Source organism: Puntigrus tetrazona, chromosome 22, assembly GCF_018831695.1.
Source record: "Puntigrus tetrazona isolate hp1 chromosome 22, ASM1883169v1, whole genome shotgun sequence".
In the NCBI taxonomy this organism is placed as follows: Eukaryota; Metazoa; Chordata; class Actinopteri; order Cypriniformes; family Cyprinidae; genus Puntigrus; species Puntigrus tetrazona.
In genome coordinates, this window is record NC_056720.1 from 3809393 (window position 1) to 3832062 (window position 22670).

A 22670-nucleotide genomic window follows, 5' to 3' on the forward strand; every position below is an offset into this window, starting at 1 on the left:
GCTCTGGTGATGGAACAGGAAGTAGATATTCTCCTGAAGAAGGAGACCATCAAGATGGCCCCTATTTACGAACAAGAGTACTACAGCTTCTACAGCCAGGACCTCATAGTTCCATGGAAGGATGGAGGGCTGAGGCCCATTTTAGATCTCAGGCTCCTGAACTGCTCAGTGATGAAGCTGAAGTTCAGCATGCACATTATCAAAAGGTAGTGTCTCAAATCAAGTCAGAGGATTGGTTTGTCACAATTTAAAATATGTATTTTCACATGCCCATCCATCCTTCTCACAGGAAGTTCTTGAGGTTTGCTTTCAGAGGCATTGGCTCCTCTGCGACTCCAGAACACTAGCAAACCCAATTACATCGACAACTAGTTGATTTTAGCACAATCGATGAGCTAGGTGATCAGATATAAAGATGTCTCTGTCTTTCACATGAAAGGTCTGGCGTTCAGACTGAAAGCCAAGAAAAGCGTACTTTCTCCAGCTCAGAGAACCAATTATCTTGGTGTAGTGTGGGATTCGACCACGATGCAGGCCCGAATGACCCCTGCTTAGATTGAGTCAATCCTCACTGCAGTCGCAAGAGTAGAAAAAGACTGGTCACTCACTGTGACCTAGATGGTTCTCCAGGGAAGATTCCAATCAGGAGGAACCTCCTCTCACAGGCAGGGTTCACCATAGTCCACCCTCACCCGGAGTTGTGGAAACTGTAGGTGTGGCCTCTGAAGGGGCACAACTCATAACTTCCGGTTTCTCAACCGAGGTTGTTGAGACCATCCTCCAATTCAGAGCTCCATCTAAGAGGAAACTGTACTCCCTGAAGTGGAAATGGTGTAGGGACCGCCAGCTTGACCCAGTTAACTGCCTAATTGGTACAGTGCTGGAGTTCCTGCAGGCCAGATTCTCTACAGGGGTCACTCACTCCACCCTGAAGGTTTACATGGCGGTGCCTACCACGCCTCTCTCTCTGGTGAAGACCCCCTGGTGACACGTTTCTCCTCGTTGCTCTAAGGTTGATGCCTCCAACCTTTGTGGCCCTCTTTTAATTTAACTACACTTCCCATAATGCACAGTGTTATGTTTTCTGTTGAATACAAGAGAGAGAAAAGGAGCCACTCAAGCCTCAAAGTCTTTGTTCATCTGAGAGGAGAAACAATTGAAATATTTTATGAGAAATAAAGAATAAATAAGCTAAATATAATTACAGAAGAGAGTGAAGTCAAACACTCTGAGGATTTGAACACTTTTATCTTTTCTAGTTACTGATCATGTTATGGGTTTATTTCTGTTTAAAACATCAACACTCAATAGAAGAGGTAGCTGCGGTTTACTGGAGCTAAAAATAAGTATGTTAACATGCTGTGAAATGGATGTTGTCATGCATCAACATTTATAGATGTGCAGTTAATATAGCTGCCAGAACAGTTTACTAAAACTCGACCTCACATCAGCTCGTCGGTCATATTATTACTGATCAAGTTCTGAACAGCTTGTCTTTACATATTTGTGGACCGAAACCTGAAGATGTCTAACAGATTGTGGTTCTGTTTGTGTTTATGGCGTCTGGTTGGTGAGTTTAAAATATGTTTTTACTTAAGATCCTGCTTGGTGAACAGTGTGACAAGTGTGAGAAAAAAAAAAAACTAAAAAAACAGGTGAAGCATTAAAACTACATAGATATTTCTGCTTATAGTTACAACTTATTATTATTAAGAGTGTTACAAAAATCTTCAGTTTTCCTTTTCAGTCTCTTCACTTTCCGTTATATCTCTCTACATCTCACTTTGCGTATGTTCCCTTTTTTCACTCATTTTCTTACCTGTCACTTTTCCCATCAGCCATCTACTGTTATGAACAGAACAGCCACCTCGTTGAGTTCCATTATAATCAATTCTAATAACATAACTTAATGTAGTTCAATTTGTAGTATCAGGTATGACCATGCGTTGTTATCATTCTATCATATAATGATTTATATACTGTAGATTTCATAAAACTATCTTTCTAAACTTTCTAAATTGCCTAAAATTCAAAATCAGAAAGTTTTTTAACATAGTTTTTGTATGCATTACATGGACGGATTATGGTTATTATTGCATCAACTTGTTGTTACCATGATTTTACTAGCAATGTTTTTGTTAGATTATTTTTGTAAGGGTTATGTTGTTATTTGCAGGGGTGTTGATTATGTGCCACATGATATGGATCATTATAATTGGTTATTGTCCAGTAGCGATCTCATTAAAGCCAATTAAGCCAATTAAAAGCTAGAAATAATAGAAAAGTCATTGTATGGCATTCAAATTATTGAACACAGATTGTTTTTTTTTAGACGTCTCTTCCATTCATCAAGCATTTGAAACATTTCTACTATTTTAATAACTATATATTTTAAATGCCATTTATTGTGACTTCAAAAATCTCTTCTTCAGGTGTGTTTGGTGGAGAAATAAAGTTTGTGAAAATTGGAGAATCAGTGACTCTAAACTCTGATCTTACTGAAATGATGGATGATGATGAGATTCAGTGGAGGTTTAAAAATACTTTAATCGCTGAAATCAATGCAACAGCTGACATCATGGCTGTATATGATGATGTTCTTGACGGGAGATTCAGAGACAGACTGAAGATGAACGATCAAACTGGATCTCTGACCATCACTAACATCACAAGGAGACATGCTGGAGATTATGAACTAGAGATCAACAATATGAGCAAGGTTTTCTTTCTCCGTGTCTATGGTGAGTTAAATATGTCTTTCCCCTGTTTTATATTTTAATCGTGGGACTGACGTTCCTGATAAAACTAAACACAAGAGCGAACCCAAACCCAACAAAAACAGATTCCATGCAATCAAACTATAAAGTTACAAAGAGATCATGAAGCAGCGACACAAAGTCATTTGATGAACCTGCTCTCAACTGAATCCTTCAAACTGAAGAACCATTAATGAACAGAACAAAGCAAAGAATAATAATATCAGTCTCAGTTTAAGAGTTATTAGAAATGTTTCTGTTGTTGGGTGAGTGGTTGACTCTTACAGAATCAGACGCAGTTATTATTAAATATTTACTTGTAAACCATCAAATAACACTCAATCTGTGAAGAATCATCTTTCATGTGTTTGATGATACAGATGAAATCCCACTGAAGGAGGGAGAATCAGTCACTCTAAACACTCATCTTACTCAAATAATGGATGATGATCGGATTCAGTGGAGGTTTGGATTTGACTCTGTACTAGCTTACATTTATAGACAGGGCTCTAGAACCATGACTGTATATGATGATGTTCTTGACGGGAGATTCAGAGACAGACTGAAGATGGACGATCAAACCGGATCTCTGACCATCATGAACACCACAATGAAACATGTTGGAGTTTATCAGCTATGGTTTAACAACATGCACATGTTTTTCTTCCTCACTGTCTATGGTGAGTTAAATATTTGTTTTTTATCACCACATTCAATATTAATACACACGCTGTTTTGCTGCTTTCACTTCTTCTGTTGTTTTATATTGTTATTTTAAAATTACATTTCAAAGTAATTACATAAACATGAAGCATTTGAACAGTATTATTGAGTGACAGACACTTTTCTGTTTGTTCTGTGTGTGTTTGGTGACACAGATGATATATCAGTGAAGGAGGGAGATTCAGTCACTCTCAACTCTGATCTTACTCAAATGGATGATGATGTGATTCAGTGGATGTATATAAATGAAAACACCGTCATACTTTCTCATATCTATGAACGACTCATCATGACTGTATTTGATGATGTTCTTGACGGGAGATTCAGAGACAGACTGAAGCTGGACAATCAAACAGGATCTCTGACCATCATGAACATCACAATGAAACATGAAGGACGTTATCTTTTACTGATATTTGGATCAACAGAGTCATTAAAAGCTTTCAGAGTTTCTGTCTCTAGTGAGTAGAGATCATTTGTGTTCTTCATGTATTCTTGATATTAGTGTTTATTGTCTGATCTGATCTCAGTGTGATGTGTTTATTCTCAGACTCTGAACACTGCTGTGGTTTTACTGAAGCTGTGATCCGATTGGTTCTCTCTGCTCTGGTGGGCGTGGCTACTGTCCTTCTTCTGGTTTATGACATCAGATCCAGAAGAGCTAAACAAACACATATTCACACAACAGGTACCTGACCGATGATAACATTTCTCAAAGTATGTTTACTTTTGTGACGTGGAATAATCTATGGCTTTATATGTTCATCTTTTTCAGGAAGCATCTAAAGCATCTAAATCTAAAGCAGACTTTAAAGCTGGTTTGTCATTAAATGCAGATCACTAATATTAATTCATTTATATCATTCAGTACAAGCTTTTCGTTTGTACTTTTCTAATATAGACTTCATATTTGAATCAGGTTTTACAGACTTCTAAAATTGTTATCGTTCAGATAATATTTAACAGGCTTATTGCTTATATTTCTCTCAGATACGGCATATATTTTAATTTATTTTTGTTTTTAAAGTCTCTTTGTTTTATTGTATTTATGTCAAGCGCCTTCTGGAGGAACTCAGAAGAATTACTGCATGATAAAATTGAAAATATACTGATATACTGATAATATACTGATAAAAAGTGTTGAAAATGACTGAATAAATTTTGGTTTGATTTCATCTGCAAAACTTTGAAGAGAAAACCATGTACACAGCTAAAACATGAGCTTCTTATTGTCACTGGATGTTGCATAGTAAAGTTTATTTTATGGACACTTTTCACATGTGTTTCTCAGAAGCTGAAGTTATTAAAATATGAAAAGTTTAAATTCAAATTCAAATTCAAATTCAAATTTTATTTGTCACATACACATACATACATGGTACGACATGCAGTGAAATGTTGTTTACAACCGTCCAGCATCAAAATAGAAACAAAATTTAAATGTATATATAAATATAAAATATAAGAAATATATATAAAAAGAAGTGTACAAAGTAGAATATAAAAATAAAATAAAATAGAATATAAATATAAGTATAAGATATAAAGTGTAGAGTGTAAGTGTAAAGTGGCTGTGCAATGTCCAGTGCAAAGTGGCTAGTGCAATTGTCCAAATGTAAGTGGCGAGTATCTGGGGAAGAGGGGTGCACATGGGAATTCCGGTATTTAGGTGCTGGGTGTTCTCTGGTTCAGACTCCGAATGGCCTGCGGGAAGAAACTCCTCCTCATTCTCTCTGTGTTTGCCTTCAGGGAGCGAAAGCGCTTTCTGAACGCAGCAGAAAAGAGTCCATTGTTGGGATGGCTGAGGTCTTCCACGATCTTCCTGGCCCTGGTACAGCACCGCTTGTTGTAGATGTGCTGCAGCACAGGGAGCTCAGTGCGGATGGTGCGCTCAGCTGACCGCACCACCTTCTGAAGGGCTCGCCTGTCCTGCATGGTGCTGTTTCCAAACCAGGAGGTGATGTTTCCCGTCAGGACACTCTCGATGGTGCAGGTGTAAAAGTTCCTGAGCACCTGAGATGGGAGTCTGAAGTCCCTAAGCGCCTCAGATGGTATAGACGCTGCCGGGCCTTCTTCACCAGGGTGTTGATGTGACAGGACCAAGACAGGTCCTGCGTGATGTGAACACCCAGGTACCGGAAACTGTCCACTCTCCACTGGGGTCCGTCGATCTTGATGGGATGGTAAGAGCGCACCTGCCTCGTGCTGAAGTCCACTATTAACTCCTTTGTTTTGCTGACGTTCAGGAGAAGATTGTTCTCCTGACACCATCTCTCCAGGTTGTTGATCTCCTGAAGGTAGGCCATCTCATCGTTGTTGGAGATCAGGCCCACCACGACAGTGTCGTCAGCAAATTTAATGATGGTGGTGGAGTTTGTAGTGGCCACACAGTCATGTGTGTACAGCTGAGTACAGCAGGGGCTCAGAACACAACCCTGAGGGCTCCAGTGCTGAGAGTGAGGAGGATGAGGTGTGTTTTCCCATCCGTGCGGCTTGTGGTCTGTCTCGGTCAGGAAGTTGGTGATCCAGTGACGCAGGGGATGGGCTGAGTCCCAGGACCTCCAACTTCCGAGGTGAGCGTGGAGGGAACTATGGTGTTGAACGCTGAACTATAGTCCACGAACAGCATTTTCACATAGTTCCCTTTCCTAAAATCCAGGTGGCTTGTGGTTGTGTGGAGGAGGTGTGTGATGGCATCCTCCGTAGACCGGTTTTGGCGGTAAGCAAACTGTAGTGGGTCGAGTGTGTCCGGTAGTGATGCGGTGATGAAGTCTCTGACGAGTCTCTCGAAGCACTTCATCACTACAGACGTCAGAGCTACAGGGCGGTAATCATTAAGGCAAGATGGTTGAGGTTTCTTCGGCACAGGAACAATGATGGACTCTTTGAAACACGAGGACTACAGACTGTTTCAGGAAAGATTAAATATCTCAGTGAACACCGGTGCTAGCTGGTCAGCACAGGCTCTCAGAACCCGACCTGTGATGCCGTCAGGTCCTGCTGCCTTCCTGGTGTTCACTCTCCTGAATGCCCTCCTTACGTCGTGCTCGAAATGGTGAACGCGATTTCCTCTCGGCTCTCTCGGCGTGCGTGCTTTTCATCATGCGCTAGCGGCGCTAAGCGTGATTAGCTGCAGCCTCGAAACGAGCATAAAAGGTGTTTAGCTCGTCTGCCAGAGAAAGCATCCGCGCTCTCCACTCTGGAGGTTGGCGTTTTATAGTCCGTGATGTTTCTCAGTCCCTGCCAAAGGCTCCTAGAGTCACTGTGTTGAAACTGTGACTCAAGTTTCCTCCCGTAGCGCCTCTTTGCCTCCTTTACCGCTTCATGCGCACGCTGCACGACGCAGCCTTGTATTCAGACATATCCCCGTTGACAATCCCGTATTATAGGCTGCGGAGCGGGGATCTCAGAGAGTCGCGGATAGTTTTGTCTACCCACGGCTTCTGGTTGGGAAACGTCCTGATGACGGTTTTCTCTACGTGTCATCCGCTAGTTTCGATGAATCCCACCACCGCTTCCATGAACACGTTGGCGCCCTCGGGCTACACCTGAACATGGCCCAGTCTGCGTCATCCAAAGCGTCCTGCAGAGCGGCCACCGAATGGTCAGTCCAGCGTGACACCTCCCTCTGTACCGGGCTTCCTGTTTCAGCCTCTGTTTGTAAACAGGTACGAGGAAAATGGCGGCATGGTCCGATTTACCAAACGGTGGGCATGATTTTGCCTTGTAGCTCTCTCTGAAGGGTGTGTAACAGTGATCCAGTGTCCTTTCGCCCCTGGTGGGGCAGGTGATGTGCTGGTGAAAGTTCGGCAGTCGCGCTGAGGTTTGCACTGTTAAAATCCCCAGCACAATGAGTGCGGGCGTCCCGGTGCTGTGTCTGGTGTGTTGTGAGGTGGTCGTGTAAATCCCATATTGCAGCGTCCGTGTCCGCTTGAGGTGGAATATAAACGGCGCTGACTATGACCGAGCTGAATTCCCGTGGAAGATAGAAAGGGCGACATTTGATGGTCAGAAGTTCCAGGTTTGGTGTGCAGGAGCGTGAGAGAGGAACAACGCTCGCGCTGTCGCACCAGCGGTTGTTCACCATCAGACACACTCCACCTCCCCGTGTCTTCCCCGACTCCATTGTTCTGTCCATGCGGTAAACGGAGAAAAACTCGGCCGGTTGTATGGCGTGGTCCGGTACCGCTGGGTTCAGCCATGTCTCGGTGAAGCAGAGGAGGTTGCAGTCCCGAATGTCTCTCTGGAACTTGATCCTTGCCCTGAGGTCATCGAGCTTGTTTTCCAGAGACTGGACGTTGGCTAACAGGACACTAGGTAGGGGAGCGCGGTGTGAGCGTGCCCTCAACCTGTTCCTGACGCCGGCTCGTTTCCCTCGTGGACGCCGGTGTGGGTCGCGTCCTTTTGTCTTCGTCAGGATCTCGCTCGGCCAGCATGGGTCCGGGTTTAAAAACGGCGAAAGTTGGGTGCATTGTACACCAATAGATATAAGAGTGGCTCGGTCGTATGTAATAATAGCCATCTTATATAAAGAAACCGCAGACTGTCTAAAATATTAACAATTAAAAGAAAAACAAAAAGTTTTGCAGGAGCGGTCGTGGATGGCAGCGAACTCAACGGCGCCATCTTGCTACCAATGTGTAAATTCATTGTGTAAAATTATTGTGTAAATTCATCATAACAAACCTTGTATTTTAACAAACAGAAGATCAAGGTATACTTCTGTCTGCGTTTCAAGAGTTATTTTGCTCAAATTCACCAAAATACCTGCAATCAAAATCAATCTCAAGTTACTGACTCAAGGAGTATGATTTTCACTAAATCAAATCTTAGAGGCAGCCAAATACAACTGTTGGTAAAGAGCATGGACAGGTTTATGTCCGTGCTCACAGCCAATGAAGTTTTCAGTCTCGGGCCAATGATTGAAGGCCTCATTAGGCGACACAGAATGCCTGGGTTGGCTCCCCTGAGATACTGTAAGTCACCTGAGACTGCTGTGGAAAAACTCTTCTGAGGAGGATGTTTGAAGAGTGGGAGAAAATGACCATTTGGTTAGATGTATGGCACTTCATGCGGAGGTTTGCTGTGTGTTGCACCACTGACTCTCATCCATTGTACACCACATTTACGAGTCGCCTCAGCCACTGTATTTTTGTCACGTTCGCGGTTTCGCGGAAGGAGCACTCGAGAAACAAAATAAACTTAAATGGGTTTAATCCATATAACGGGCAAAATAAAAATATACAAACAGGCAGGCAGAACATTAACCACACGTAAGGACCTTGACACGGCTGAAGACAATAATACAATTAACTGAAGGGAAGGTAGGGCACAGAGAGCATGTGGCACGGGACAAAAACTGTAACAAAAGAGTCCAGAGACGTGACATTACTCCCCCCTTGCGGAACGTGCGTCCTCGCACCTAAAGTAACATCAAAAAAAAGACAAAAAACAAAACTAGAGGGGTAGGCAGACAGGAGTCCAGGAGGTGCAGGCGGAGGAGGGGAGATCCAGAGCCCAGCCATGATGGTCCATGGTGGCGCCGACGGAGGAGCCATGGAGGAGGAGCGGCCATCGACTCCATGGGGCAGACTGCCGGCGGCGGAGGAGACTGAGGCAGAGGCGGAGAGCCGAAGAACCAGAGTGATGCCGGGCGCTGGAGGACCAAGGTGACGGCGCGAGCCCGGCAACCGGCGCGAGACGGGGACAGGAAGGGCGCGGTGGAGCCAGGCGACAGAGGACTGAGGTGGAGCCGGAGGGAAAGGAGGAGCCTGATAGACCTGGAGGGATGGAGGGACGAGGCGAAGCTGGAGGAGAGGAATCCCGAGGCGACGAATGGTCAATGACTGACCAGGGCGGAGCCGGAGGGACGATGGAGCCTGGTGGACAGATGGACCACGGTGGAGAGGAGGGAGCTAGGAGCCAAGGGGGAGCCGACTGTCTACGAGCCGAGGTGGAGTCCGGGACTCTGAGGCGGGACTCGGAGGCGAGGGATCCTCCACCCTCGACGGTGATGGAGACCAGCAGACCCGTGGCAAGCTCCAGATGGTTAGCTGAGGATGAGTGCAGGGGCTGCTGGGATCCATCGTCAGCGTGTGGCAAGGGTGGAAGGGTGGGAAAACTTGAGGCGGCGCTGGCTGTGCAGACACTGGAGGGAGTGCACATGGTGCGTTTTGTACGCCGTTGTTTTGTACGCCATTTTTCCGTTTTTGTAACCTTGTTTGCACCGGGTAAAATTGAAGGGCCTGTAATCCTGTGAAACCTCTTAAGGAAAGTTGTTATTTTGTTTCTGGAGACCACTGACATTAGTTAGGTGGTTGTCTCTGTAAACTTATTTATTTTTATTTTCTTTACTTTGTCTTACCCTGAATTAAACCTTAATGCTGAGTTTCCTTTTAAGCTCAGTCAAGAATAAAAGAACCCTTATTTGTTAGATGTCCTGGCGGTGTTTGTGTTTTTTTATTTAGTACAAGTACACTTGCCCGGCCACACATTTTGTTAGGAAAATGCACCAAGGAGATTGCTTTGAAAAACACACAAATTGTACATTGTTGCAATCGGAGGCCATGATGGTCCGTGGCCAATGGGTGGGTTTATTAATGACCACAAAAGGTCAGGAAGTCGGTTTAACATCTCAACTGAAAGACTGTGCTTTTTGTCAGTATAGTGCCGCTATCACTACACTGGAGCATTAGGACCCACACACCACAGGGTGATCACCTCCTGCTGGACTCCTGCTGGACACACACCTCTTCCAGCAGCAACCGAGTTCTCCCAGGAGCTCTCCCCATTCAGGAACTGACCAGGCTTAGCTTCAGTGGACAACTAGTCTTGGGCTGCAGGGTGATATGTCTGTGTTACATAAACATTCTTAAAATATTTAGCCAGACTGAATATGTCACACTTGACCGTTTGAAGATGATGGAAGGCTATGTCCAAACAAATGTCACCTCTCTACATGGGAGTTCATTTGAAATTTTATTTCAGTGGATGTATTCCTCAGACACAACTTTCATTTCATTTTCATTAGAAGACAAAGCAGACAGAGTTATGTGATGTCATCCATTTAAAGTTTGTGAGAGATGTGTTAAAGCCACTTGGAGACAACAACCATTACAAGTGAGACATATATTTATAGTTTGTGAGACATGTGTAAGATGTGTTAAAGCCACATTGGAGACAAAAACTATTTCAGGTGAGCCATATATTTATCGTTTGTGAGAGATGTGTGATAAGTGTTAAAGCCAAATTGGGGACAACAAACATTACATGTGCACAAGGAGAAATGTGAATTTTTCACCTTTCAGTTGAATATCTGGGCTATGTCATTGATTTCTCTGGTCCGCATATGTTTTCATCAAAGTTACACTTTGTCCATTGTGTGGACGCTCCAGTGGACTTTTCTTAGCTTGCTTCATTATTATCAGACTGTCCAGACTCTCTTTTGACAGAAATTAAACCTCACCCATGGCTGAAATGTTTTGTTTCAGTCAAGAGTGAAGAGGTCCTGTAACAGCTGTGCAGGTTTAAGGACACACAAAATGACAAAGTGCTGTCCAGAATCATGGAAATTATCATGAAAGAGAGAGATCTGAGAGAGGTGATCTAGAGATGAAACTGTGTGGAAACTACTGCCAATTGTTTCTCGTTGGGTCCTGTAGAAAGAGGCTACAAAATCCTGTTCGGATTTCCACCGTCGTGATTCTGTTCTGGCTCTGGTGATGGAACAGGAAGTAGATATTCTCCTGAAGAAGGAGACCATCAAGATGGCCCCTATTTACGAACAAGAGTACTACAGCTTCTACAGCCAGGACCTCATAGTTCCATGGAAGGATGGAGGGCTGAGGCCCATTTTAGATCTCAGGCTCCTGAACTGCTCAGTGATGAAGCTGAAGTTCAGCATGCACGTTATCAAAAAGGTAGTGTCTCAAATCAAGTCAGAGGATTGGTTTGTCACGATTTAAAATATGTATTTTCACATGCCCATCCATCCTTCTCACAGGAAGTTCTTGAGGTTTGCTTTCAGAGGCATTGGCTCCTCTGCGACTCCAGAACACTAGCAAACCCAATTACATCGACAACTAGTTGATTTTAGCACAATCGATGAGCTAGGTGATCAGATATAAAGATGTCTCTGTCTTTCACATGAAAGGTCTGGCGTTCAGACTGAAAGCCAAGAAAAGCGTACTTTCTCCAGCTCAGAGAACCAATTATCTTGGTGTAGTGTGGGATTCGACCACGATGCAGGCCCGAATGACCCCTGCTTAGATTGAGTCAATCCTCACTGCAGTCGCAAGAGTAGAAAAAGACTGGTCACTCACTGTGACCTAGATGGTTCTCAAGGGAAGATTCCAATCAGGAGGAACCTCCTCTCACAGGCAGGGTTCACCATAGTCCACCCTCACCCGGAGTTGTGGAAACTGTAGGTGTGGCCTCTGAAGGGGCACAACTCATAACTTCCGGTTTCTCAACCGAGGTTGTTGAGACCATCCTCCAATTCAGAGCTCCATCTAAGAGGAAACTGTACTCCCTGAAGTGGAAATGGTGTAGGGACCGCCAGCTTGACCCAGTTAACTGCCTAATTGGTACAGTGCTGGAGTTCCTGCAGGCCAGATTCTCTACAGGGGTCACTCACTCCACCCTGAAGGTTTACATGGCGGTGCCTACCACGCCTCTCTCTCTGGTGAAGACCCCCTGGTGACACGTTTCCTCCTCGTTGCTCTAAGGTTGATGCCTCCAACCTTTGTGGCCCTCTGTTAATTTAACTACACTTCCCATAATGCACAGTGTTATGTTTTCTGTTGAATACAAGAGAGAGAAAAGGAGCCACTCAAGCCTCAAAGTCTTTGTTCATCTGAGAGGAGAAACAATTGAAATATTTTATGAGAAATAAAGAATAAATAAGCTAAATATAATTACAGAAGAGAGTGAAGTCAAACACTCTGAGGATTTGAACACTTTTATCTTTTCTAGTTACTGATCATGTTATGGGTTTATTTCTGTTTAAAACATCAACACTCAATAGAAGAGGTAGCTGCGGTTTACTGGAGCTAAAAATAAGTATGTTAACATTCTGTGAAATGGATGTTGTCATGCATCAACATTTAAAGATGTGTAGTTAATATAGCTGCCAGAACAGTTTACTAAAACTCGACCTCACATCAGCTCGTCGGTCATATTATTACTGATCAAGTTCTGAACAGCTTGTCTTTACATATTTGTGGACCGAAACCTGAAGATGTCTAACAGATTGTGGTTCTGTTTGTGTTTATGGCGTCTGATTGGTGAGTTTAAAATATGTTTTTACTTAAGATCCTGCTTGGTGAACAGTGTGACAAGTGTGAGAAAAAAACTAAAAAAACAGGTGAAGCATTAAAACTACATAGATATTTCTGCTTATAGTTACAACTTAATATTATTAAGAGTGTTACAAAAATCTTCAGTTTTCCTTTTCAGTCTCTTCACTTTCCGTTATATCTCTCTACTTCTCACTTTGTGTGCGTTCCCTTTTTTCACTCATTTTCTTACCTGTCACTTTTCCCATCAGCCATCTACTGTTATGAACAGAACAGCCACCTCGTTGAGTTCCATTATAATCAATTCTAATAACATAACTTAATGAAGTTCAATTTGTAGTATCAGGTATGACCATGCGTTGTTGTTGTTCTATCATATAATGATTTATATACTGTAGATTTCATAAAACTATCTTTCTAAACTTTCTAAATTGCCTAAAATTCAAAATCAGTACAACAATAATTACATCGTGATAATATCTTAAAAAAACAAAACAAACCTAATACTGTGCGTTTATTGTATCATCATGAGTCATATTTTTCTTTTACCAAAATTAACCATTGTTTATTACAGAAAGTTTTTTAACATAGTTTTTGTATGCATTACATGGACGGATTATGGTTATTATTGCGTCAACTTGTTGTTACCATGGTTTTACTAGCAATGTTTTTGTTAGATTATTTTTGTAAGGGTTATGTTGTTATTTGCAGGGGTGTGTGTTGAGACTATTTCACTCAAACGGCTCTTTACCAGGAAGGATCAACTCAAAGCGAAATAAAACACAAGACAAGTTTTTATGGATTTTAAGGCTTGCAAAGATTGTGCTGTCGGTTGCAAGCGGGAGAGAAGCAGGTTTCTCCTTAACCTCCCTTTTGTCTCTCCAGACGGATCACAGTCCGCCTGAGGCCGGGGCCGGGCAGGCCCCGCCTTCTGCCTCCTTCCTGCTTTGCCTCCTCCCGCTTTGCCTCCTCCGAAGCTCAGATCTCAAGTCACTTTATTTATAGAGGAAAAGACAAGATACAGTAAATGAAAACAATTGGCCATTTTCTTGTGCGTCAGAATCTTCACTCCTTCAGATTCTTCCGGTGGCCCTATCAGTATTCTCACGGAGGCCATGTTATGACCAAGAATCAAACTGAAACTAAAAGGCCACAGGTGCATAACCGTCAACATTTAACTCCAACATTCCGTTCTCATCAGGCTGACAAAGCCTGGCACCCGATGGAAGCTGTAACTGAAGGATCAAAGTTGCAAAATGTCAATACATAACCCTAACATATCCCTCCTCTTTGGCTTTTAGCACCTGAAAATAACATAATAAGGCATATGCATATTGAACTACATCTCTACTGATTACTTGATTAAATAGTCGATGCTTACTTTAAACAGCAAGGTTGGGCGAAACCCCAGTATCTGAGGAAAAATTCCCAACCGACCCCAAAATGTTACCTGGGTGATCACCTGTAAGGCTTGCATCTTAATCATAATGTATACAATATAAAATTTTAAAACTTGAACATAGGAGGAAAATGTGAAAATAAACTGAAAAGGAAGAATGAAATAAAACAGTGCCTCTTGTTCTCAGCACGGCTACTGTAGCTTATCAGTGTACCTTTTGTATCATAACATCAGCACTCAGCCATGTCACAGCTGTGGTTTTAACTGAGACTTCACACATGATATTAAAAGCTCTCCATTTCTCTCTTGGTGGAGAAGCATGGTAAAACTGGAAAAGTCTGGCTAATCATTTTAGTAATCATTGCCCTTAAACATGGTAAAACACAGATCATGCATAAACATGTTCAAATCAAAATGAGTCTTTAGTTCATGTTGTTCTATGAACCAGTCAAAATTCAATTAGTTTCAGTTCCCTTTGATCGTCTCTCATATGGCCACCAGTGTGACGTCACTGCTGCAGTCAGGTTTAGAGCAACTCTCCAGCCCTCCACGTGCTCCCATTGGGGCGCTATAGCTGGGAGTAAGGGATTAGTTGATTTCTTCAGCAGCCAAAGGTTTTGATACCGGCCGACTTCCACCCTTACTCAGCGTCCTCCCAAGGTGTTAGCAGTTTGCAATGGCTTTGATGAATCCACGTAGATCTCTCAGCGATCTTAACTGCAGTCGGTGTGGCCAGGATAACTTTGATCAGGATGCTGTCGCCTGGTTTCACTCTTGAGATGCCTGTGGGGACAGAGGTATATCGGGCAGATCATTTGCTCTCACAACATCTTTAAATTTCAACATTTTGTTCATCCATTCTGCTAGTGTATGGATGTATGCTGCTCTTGTGGTTTCTCACACACATCATCACACAGCGTAAACTGAACATCGTCTATCATACAGTATTTGTACTGTTGGCAAGGTGTCAGTTCAATAAAATCCATGTGGATAACCTGAAAAGGTAGTCTGGCTTTGGAAATTGACCTCTCTTAGGTCTGCAGTTATGTTTACAGCAGATCAAACAAGATTCACAAAATTTTTTTAGTAGTTATTAAACCCTGGTGCATAACACCTGGTGCATAAAACCCTATGCACCATCATCTCTCCTGTTGACACATGTTTACCATATGTCAAAATTGTTGCTGTTTTGTGCACCTGTTGTTAACCACATCTGCTTCTTGGACGCTGGTGCTTGCCTTTGCATGTCTGATATCACTGACATGTCTAATGGAGTTTCCAATGATGTTACTTTTTATGTATTTCACATATCTTTGCATTGCCATGTGAAACTGGGTCAGTACCCTTTGTGTGTGTGGCGCATTTACACACTGGAATTGTACGAGGGAGTTGAATGGCTTTTAATAAGTCTGTAAGAAGGGCGGCGTGTTTCACGCTTTGACCACTAGCAGTTTTCATGCCCTTCGCGCCCATTGTGCTGCAAAATGGTGTAAGGTAGAAAATGCATATTGGCTATCTGTGTAGATTGTGACGTCTTTTCCTCGCGATACTTGGCACGCTTTGTTAACGCTATAACTTCGGCTGCCTGGGCTGAATAATGAGAGGAAGTTTCCCTGCAGTCACTATCTCTTTTTCTGACACAACAGCATAACCACATTGATTTTCACCTTGACTATTTTTAGAGCATAAGCCATCTACAAACAGTGTCTCTCCCTCCGTTAATGGAACATCTCTCAAGTCAGGCCTAGGTTTGCAATTCTGTTCTGTGCTGGTCAAACAACAGTGTGGTGTGCCGTCATTACAAGTTGGCAACAGAGAAGATGGGTTTAATGTCGTACATCTTTTGATGGTGAGATGTGGCTGTGCATACTATTTTTTTAGTCAGATGGGCTCTGGGGTAAGTGTACACATCTAGTTCACTGTTTTGGAATAGAGAGCGCCTCTCATTCACTTCCCACCAATCTTATCTGCCTTAGACAAAGATAAATGTGGCGGTCTGCCTTGACCTTCAAAAAGTCGCTGTGCCCGCTGTGAAGTTTCACAGAGCAAACAGCATTTCCTTTTCTGTCTGTGTATAGTGTGCTCAATGTCATGTAATACTGTTCTGTCTGCCCCAGAGTCACAGAGAAATTTTACTCTATTTTATTATTTTTACTCACTATTAGCTCTCGTTCGGGTAAGCGAGTGCTTCTTGACAAAGCTAAAAAAAGCCTTGATACTGCTCTGCAAGTCTAGGTCAGTTTTGGGGTCATTGTCAGCCTCGCCTAGATCGGAGTCATTTTCTGCGTCATCTATGGGGTCATTATTGGTCTCACCTAGTCATAATTGATCATTAAATGGGGCTGGTCTGTGGCTTTCTTCGGGGCTTCTACCCTATGTTCTGGGCTTTAGCGGTTCTGGGCATTCTCGGATATAATGGCCTTCCTTGTGGCAATTAAAACACCTATCATATTCTCTGTCATCGTGTCTCTGTCTCAACACCTCTCTCTCTCTACCTCGACCACATGCTTCTTTCCCTACTTAACTTAACTTTTCTTGCCGATACAATGCCTCTGGTCTCCCAACATAATCTGCTGGGTCTTCTTCTTTCTGCACTGCAATCAATCTTTCTTGTTCCTTTCTCTTCGACTTCCGCATACCTTCTATCTACCTGCTCTTGCCATCTCGTCGCTTCAATCAATTGACGTTTCAACAGATCACCCTTTTTCCCTTGGATAAGATAAATCAACCTTTATTTTGTTTATTAAGAGAGCGCAGTCCCTTTGACTAATTTACCACTGAAATCATATTTTTTATTCCACTCATTGAGATCGCACACTGTCTGCCGAATATGTATGCATAAACTTTAGATCTCCCTTCAATTTACTATTTTCTGCGCCCATGTTTGCTTTTTGGTAAGAGTCAACGATTAGTCACACGTCTGATCAGATCGTCCACTGCACCAAGCTTCTACAGACACTAATTTGTCTGCGGATACAGCCGTCTGAACAAACCAACTTTTCAATTTTGACTCAAACCCAATATAAATTTTATGTTTGAACAACACAACTCCCCTTCTAGTGGGGAAAAATATCAGTTGTGTTATTCCTAAACCACAACAACCACCTTATTCACCGTAAATCCTAGTGATTCACAATGACGTTCATACAACACATTCATACCATTCATACCCTGCGCGCTTAGAACAATTTTTGTCGACAAACCAATGTCCCAGACTATTGGTCGACAGAATTCGTCTGTCGAGATTACTGTGCTTCCAAAGCAGCTAGTAATCTTGGCTTCACTGTCGATACAGATCCTTCACCTTAACAGGCAAATCACTGGCTACGAACTCGAGCCGGTACCTATTATACTGCAGTCTCATCCACATACTTCAGCCATAAAAAAAACAATACCGTATATCACCTGATCAGTGCGTTGAGTTGTCCTTCCAACGGCTCCCGTCAGACAGCCCGGAGAAGTTGATTTTTCCAGACGAAGAATCACCGACCCCCCTCGAATTCACGCGGTGGATTTTTGCAGGCAGCTATTGCCTGGCTCTGATCAGAGACTGTCTCTCGCTCCTCTTCTTCGCCTCTCTCTCCTCCGCTCTGTCGTGTTGGGATCCGCTCGAAGGACCAAGTAAATGTTGAGACTATTTCACTCAAACGGCTCTTTACCAGGAAGGATCAACTCAAAGCGAAATAAAACACAAGACAAGTTTTTATGGATTTTAAGGCTTGCAAAGATTGTGCTGTCGGTTGCAAGCGGGAGAGAAGCAGGTTTCTCCTTAACCTCCCTTTTGCCTCCAGACGGATCACAGTCCGCCTGAGGCCGGGGCCGGCAGGCCCCCGCCTTCTGCCTCCTTCCCTGCTTTGCCTCCTCCCTTTGCCTCCTCCTCCGCTCAGATCTCAAGTCACTTTATTTATAGAGGAAAAGACAAGATACAGTAAATGAAAACAATTGGCCATATTTCTTGTGCGTCAGAATCTTCACTCCTTCAGATTCTTCGGTGGCCCTATCAGTATTCTACGGAGGCCATGTTATGACCAAGAATCAAACTGAAACTAAAAGGCCACAGGTGCATAACCGTCAACATTTAACTCCAACATTCCGTTCTCATCAGGCTGACAAAGCCTGGCACCCGATGGAAGCTGTAACTGAAGGATCAAAGTTGCAAAATGTCAATACATAACCCTAACAGTGTGGATTATGTGCCACATGATATGGATCATTATAATTGGTTATTGTCCAGTAGCGATCTCATTTCTAAGCCAATTAAAAGCTAGAAATAATAGAAAAGTCATTGTCAAGTCAAGTCACTAACTTTTTTATGGATGTTCGTATATACATTATGTATATTCATTTCTCTGGCAAAAATATGCAAAATCTGTAACAAATTTAAAATATTCTGAATAAATATTGTCATGAACCGCGTTACTGTGGCTCTCTCCGACGGCCACCGGAGGGAACCCTCCCCAGAATATTAGTCCTCAGAACTCCATTTCCCATCATGCCATTTTCCAGCCCTGATTACTTGCCCAGGTGTTCCCCATTATGACTACTATATAAGCTGCTACCAGATTGTACTCTTTATGAAGTCTTATCCTTGCTCTGGCTGGTAATGGCTAAGTGTTTGTACTGGCCTGTGGTTTAGTTTGCTGTCTACCTATTGCCTGTACCTTGACTCTGATTCTGTCTGCCTGCCTGCCTGCCTGCCTGCCTTGACCATTTTCTGACTCTGTTTTCGACTCTGCCTGCCTTGTGTTATTTCAGCTATTGTTACCGAACCTTGCCTGTTTGACTATTCTCATTAAAGAGCTCGCGAATGGATCCGAATGCTTCTGACTCCTCATTACAAATATAACTGACATCACTTTTGGCCGCGACTGCTGAAGAAGATTATTAACTTAAATTTTAAATGATTAAAAGTATTTTAGTGAAACTTCATCAAATTAACTTCATGATTTTACAACATTAATCTGTGAAAAACTCTTCTTCAGGTGTGTTTGGTGGAGAAATAAAGTTTGTGAAAATTGGAGAATCAGTGACTCTCAACTCTGATTTTACTGAAATGATGGATGATGATAAGATTCAGTGGAGGTTTAAAAATACTTTAATCGCTGAAATCAATGCAACAGCTGACATCATGACTGTGTATGATGATGTTCTTGACGGGAGATTCAGAGACAGACTGAAGATGAACGATCAAACTGGATCTCTGACCATCACTAACATCACAATGAAACATGCTGGAGATTATGAACTAGAGATCAACAATATGAGCAAGAATTTCTTTCTCCGTGTCTATGGTGAGTTAAATATATCTTTCACCTGTTTTATATTTTAATCGTGGGACTGACGTTCCTGATAAAACTGAACACAAGAGCGAACCCAAACCCAACAAAAACAGATTCCATGCAATCAAACTATAAAGTTACAAAGAGATCATGAAGCAGCGACACAAAGTCATTTGATGAACCTGCTCTCGACTGAATCCTTCAAACTGAAGAACCATTAATGAACAGAACAAAGCAAAGAATAATAATATCAGTCTCAGTTTAAGAGTTATTAGAAATGTTTCTGTTGTTGGGTGAGTGGTTGACTCTTACAGAATCAGACGCAGTTATTATTAAATATTTACTTGTAAACCATCAAATAACACTCAATCTGTGAAGAATCATCTTTCATGTGTTTGATGATACAGATGAAATCCCACTGAAGGAGGGAGAATCAGTCACTCTAAACACTCATCTTACTCAAATAATGGATGATGATCGGATTCAGTGGAGGTTTGGATTTTACTCTGTACTAGCTTACATTTATAGACAGAGCTCTAGAACCATGACTTTATATGATGATGTTCTTGACGGGAGATTCAGAGACAGACTGAAGATGGACGATCAAACTGGATCTCTGACCATCATGAACACCACAATGAAACATGTTGGACATTATATTCTACAGTTCAACAACATGCACATGTTTTTCTTCCTCACTGTCTATGGTGAGTTAAATATTTGCTTTCACTTCTTCTGTTGTTTTATATTGTTATTTTAAAATTACATTTCAAAGTAATTACATAAACAAACATGAAGCATTTGAACAGTATTATTGAGTGACAGACACTTTTCTGTTTGTTCTGTGTGTGTTTGGTGACACAGATGATATATCAGTGAAGGAGGGAGATTCAGTCACTCTCAACTCTGATCTTACTCAAATAATGGATGATGATGAGATTCAGTGGTGGTTTGGAAATGAAATCACTTTAATAGCTGGAATCAGTAAACAGGCCAACATCACGACTGTATATGATGATGTTCTTGACGGGAGATTCAGAGACAGACTGAAGCTGGACAATCAAACTGGATCTCTGACCATCACAGACATCACAATGAAACATAAAGGACGTTATCTTTTACTGATATTTGGATCAACAGAGTCATTAAAAGCTTTCAGAGTTTCTGTCTCTAGTGAGTAGAGATCATTTGTGTTCTTCATGTATTCTTGATATTAGTGTTTATTGTCTGATCTGATCTCAGTGTGATGTGTTTATTCTCAGACTCAGACTCTGAACACTGCTGTGGTTTTACTGAAGCTGTGATCCGATTGGTCCTCTCTGCTCTGGTGGGCGTGGCTACTGTCCTTCTTCTGGTTTATGACATCAGATCCAGAAGAGCTAAACGAGATCAAACACACGTTCACACAACAAGTACCTGACCGATGATATCATTTCTGACAAAATATGTTTGCATTTCTAAACATTTGTAAAGTTTATTAATTTATGGCTTTATATGTTTTGTCTTTTTCAGGAAATATTGAAATGTAAAGCAGATGCTGAACTTTAAAGCTTCTTCACGTGTGGTTTGTTATATTAAATGCAGATTACCGGTATTATTTAATTTTATTATTTAGTACAATGTAAATGTATTCTAATATTGTTATTATTGCGATCAAGTTTAACCTCATATGAGGACATTATATTTCTCTGAGACTATATGATAGGTTGCTTCACCAGAATCACTCTCTTTGCTTCATCTTTTAAAATGTCTGAAATTAATTTAATGAAGTAATTATGACATGAATATGTGTCATTTTTAAATTGTGTGTCATAAATAAACATCCAATAAAAAACGTTAAATAAAATATGACTTGCAATTTTTTTTCATTACTCATGCAGATTCACATTTAGTTTATAGATACATTGTACGTGATGAGAGAATCTGCTCATGATCACTTTACACGCATTTTGAAATTAAAATCGTCAAATAATTATTTCACAACAGTTGAGAATCAACTTTATACAAAGTTTAGTAAAAGTAAATAAATAAAAATAATGAAAATATGCCTATATGCATGTTCATTCATGTCCTCATATACTGTACATGGCACATTTTATAACCTCTAAGCGTACACAGAGAGGACTCAGTCTCAACTTCCTCATCCTTAAGACATCTGCTCTTCCTGGCTTGGAGCCAGCAGAACACTAGCTGCACTAGCAGATCTGACGATGTAAGAGAACTAGCTGGATCATCCAGAAGCTCACTCTTGCTCTTGACTGACTTGCGCGAAGAGGAAAGACTCATCAGCCAAGTCCACCTGAGATCCCCACAAGATCGTTCCCCTCCGTGCCTTAGAGACCCATAGAGCACGCGGCTTGAAGATCCTCAGAAGGAACCTAATTTTACCCAGTGAAATATATGAACGTTTGATTTTATTCTGACTGAAGATTTAATTGGTACTAGATTTCACAGATGATGATGATGATGGCGACGGCGAGGATGAGAAGATACAACCCTGGACCCAGATACTGCAGATGAAATTAATGGTATGTTTTTTAAATGCCAACAAAAACAATCAGCATACTACAGTGAAGATTCACTTTTCTCTGTACCAAACACTTCGTCTCAGTATGTTGCATAAGATGGCATTCAACTGACTTACCTCAGCCCAGATCTAGACTTCAGATCAGTTTCACACACGTGGACCATCAATCAAACCTTTGATGATTTTCACAGTTTAAAACGAGCAATGCTTCAATATAAAACTGTATACATCTCGCAGGTGGTATATAGGAAAATGGCCGCCCCTGGTGCGTGTTTGTTAATATTATACAAAGCTCTTTTTTTAGACGCAGACGGTGCACTACGTGAGACAAAACTAGGTCTAAGGTTATATCCAAAACCACCACATAGCTGCTATTAAATGTTTATCAGACTATACCTTGATTATAAAGTTAACATAGCTATTAATGGGTTGTTTTAGCCACTATTTAGTGTGAAATACATCTACAATACTTAGTCATTGTGACAGTAAAATATGACATTTTAACTCAATCTTTAAGTATTTCCTCTCTCAGTGTCATGATCTGATCTCTGTGCTTCCGCCTGCAACCACTAGATGACTCCTCACCTCCTCAGCTGCACTACACCTTGGACTACATTACCCACAATACCCCGCACCTGAGACTAATCACCCGCACAAGTCTCCCTCATCAGCTCTCCTACTTAAGCTGCC

The 22670-nt window shown here is 41.9% G+C and overlaps 2 protein-coding genes across 4 annotated transcripts; both read left to right on the forward strand.

The window, feature by feature from the left end:
• Window positions 1-1409: 1409 nt before the first annotated feature.
• On the forward strand, window positions 1410-3649 carry LOC122328141. The gene is made up of 4 exons (XM_043223849.1): window positions 1410-1570; window positions 2433-2741; window positions 3137-3375; window positions 3635-3649. Exons 1-4 carry the CDS (start codon window positions 1525-1527, stop codon window positions 3647-3649), a joined length of 609 nt encoding a protein of 202 aa, XP_043079784.1. The 5' UTR covers window positions 1410-1524.
• Window positions 3650-12602: 8953 nt separating this feature from the next.
• Window positions 12603-21275, forward strand: LOC122327394. 3 transcript variants are annotated; one of them, XM_043222735.1, is made up of 7 exons: window positions 12603-12763; window positions 19157-19465; window positions 19861-19945; window positions 20036-20160; window positions 20318-20626; window positions 20716-20865; window positions 20966-21275. In XM_043222735.1, the coding sequence occupies exons 1-7, from the start codon at window positions 12718-12720 to the stop codon at window positions 20980-20982; spliced, it is 1041 nt and encodes a 346-aa protein (XP_043078670.1). In that variant the 5' UTR covers window positions 12603-12717; the 3' UTR covers window positions 20983-21275. The 3 variants fall into 3 exon arrangements, with proteins under 3 accessions (XP_043078670.1, XP_043078668.1, XP_043078669.1); XM_043222733.1 differs by having other exon boundaries at window positions 19861-20160; XM_043222734.1 differs by having other exon boundaries at window positions 19861-20160; window positions 20722-20865.
• The last annotated feature ends 1395 nt before the right edge of the window (window positions 21276-22670 follow it).

Coding starts and splice junctions, on each gene's coding strand:
- LOC122328141 (XM_043223849.1), top strand. CDS start 1,525: ATGTCTAACAGATTGTGGTTCTGTTTGTGTTTATGGCGTCTGGTTG. Junction 1,571..2,432: donor GTGTTTATGGCGTCTGGTTG/GTGAGTTTAAAA, acceptor TCTCTTCTTCAG/GTGTGTTTGGTGGAGAAATA. Junction 2,742..3,136: donor TTTCTTTCTCCGTGTCTATG/GTGAGTTAAATA, acceptor TTGATGATACAG/ATGAAATCCCACTGAAGGAG.
- LOC122327394 (XM_043222733.1), top strand. CDS start 12,718: ATGTCTAACAGATTGTGGTTCTGTTTGTGTTTATGGCGTCTGATTG. Junction 12,764..19,156: donor GTGTTTATGGCGTCTGATTG/GTGAGTTTAAAA, acceptor ACTCTTCTTCAG/GTGTGTTTGGTGGAGAAATA. Junction 19,466..19,860: donor TTTCTTTCTCCGTGTCTATG/GTGAGTTAAATA, acceptor TTGATGATACAG/ATGAAATCCCACTGAAGGAG.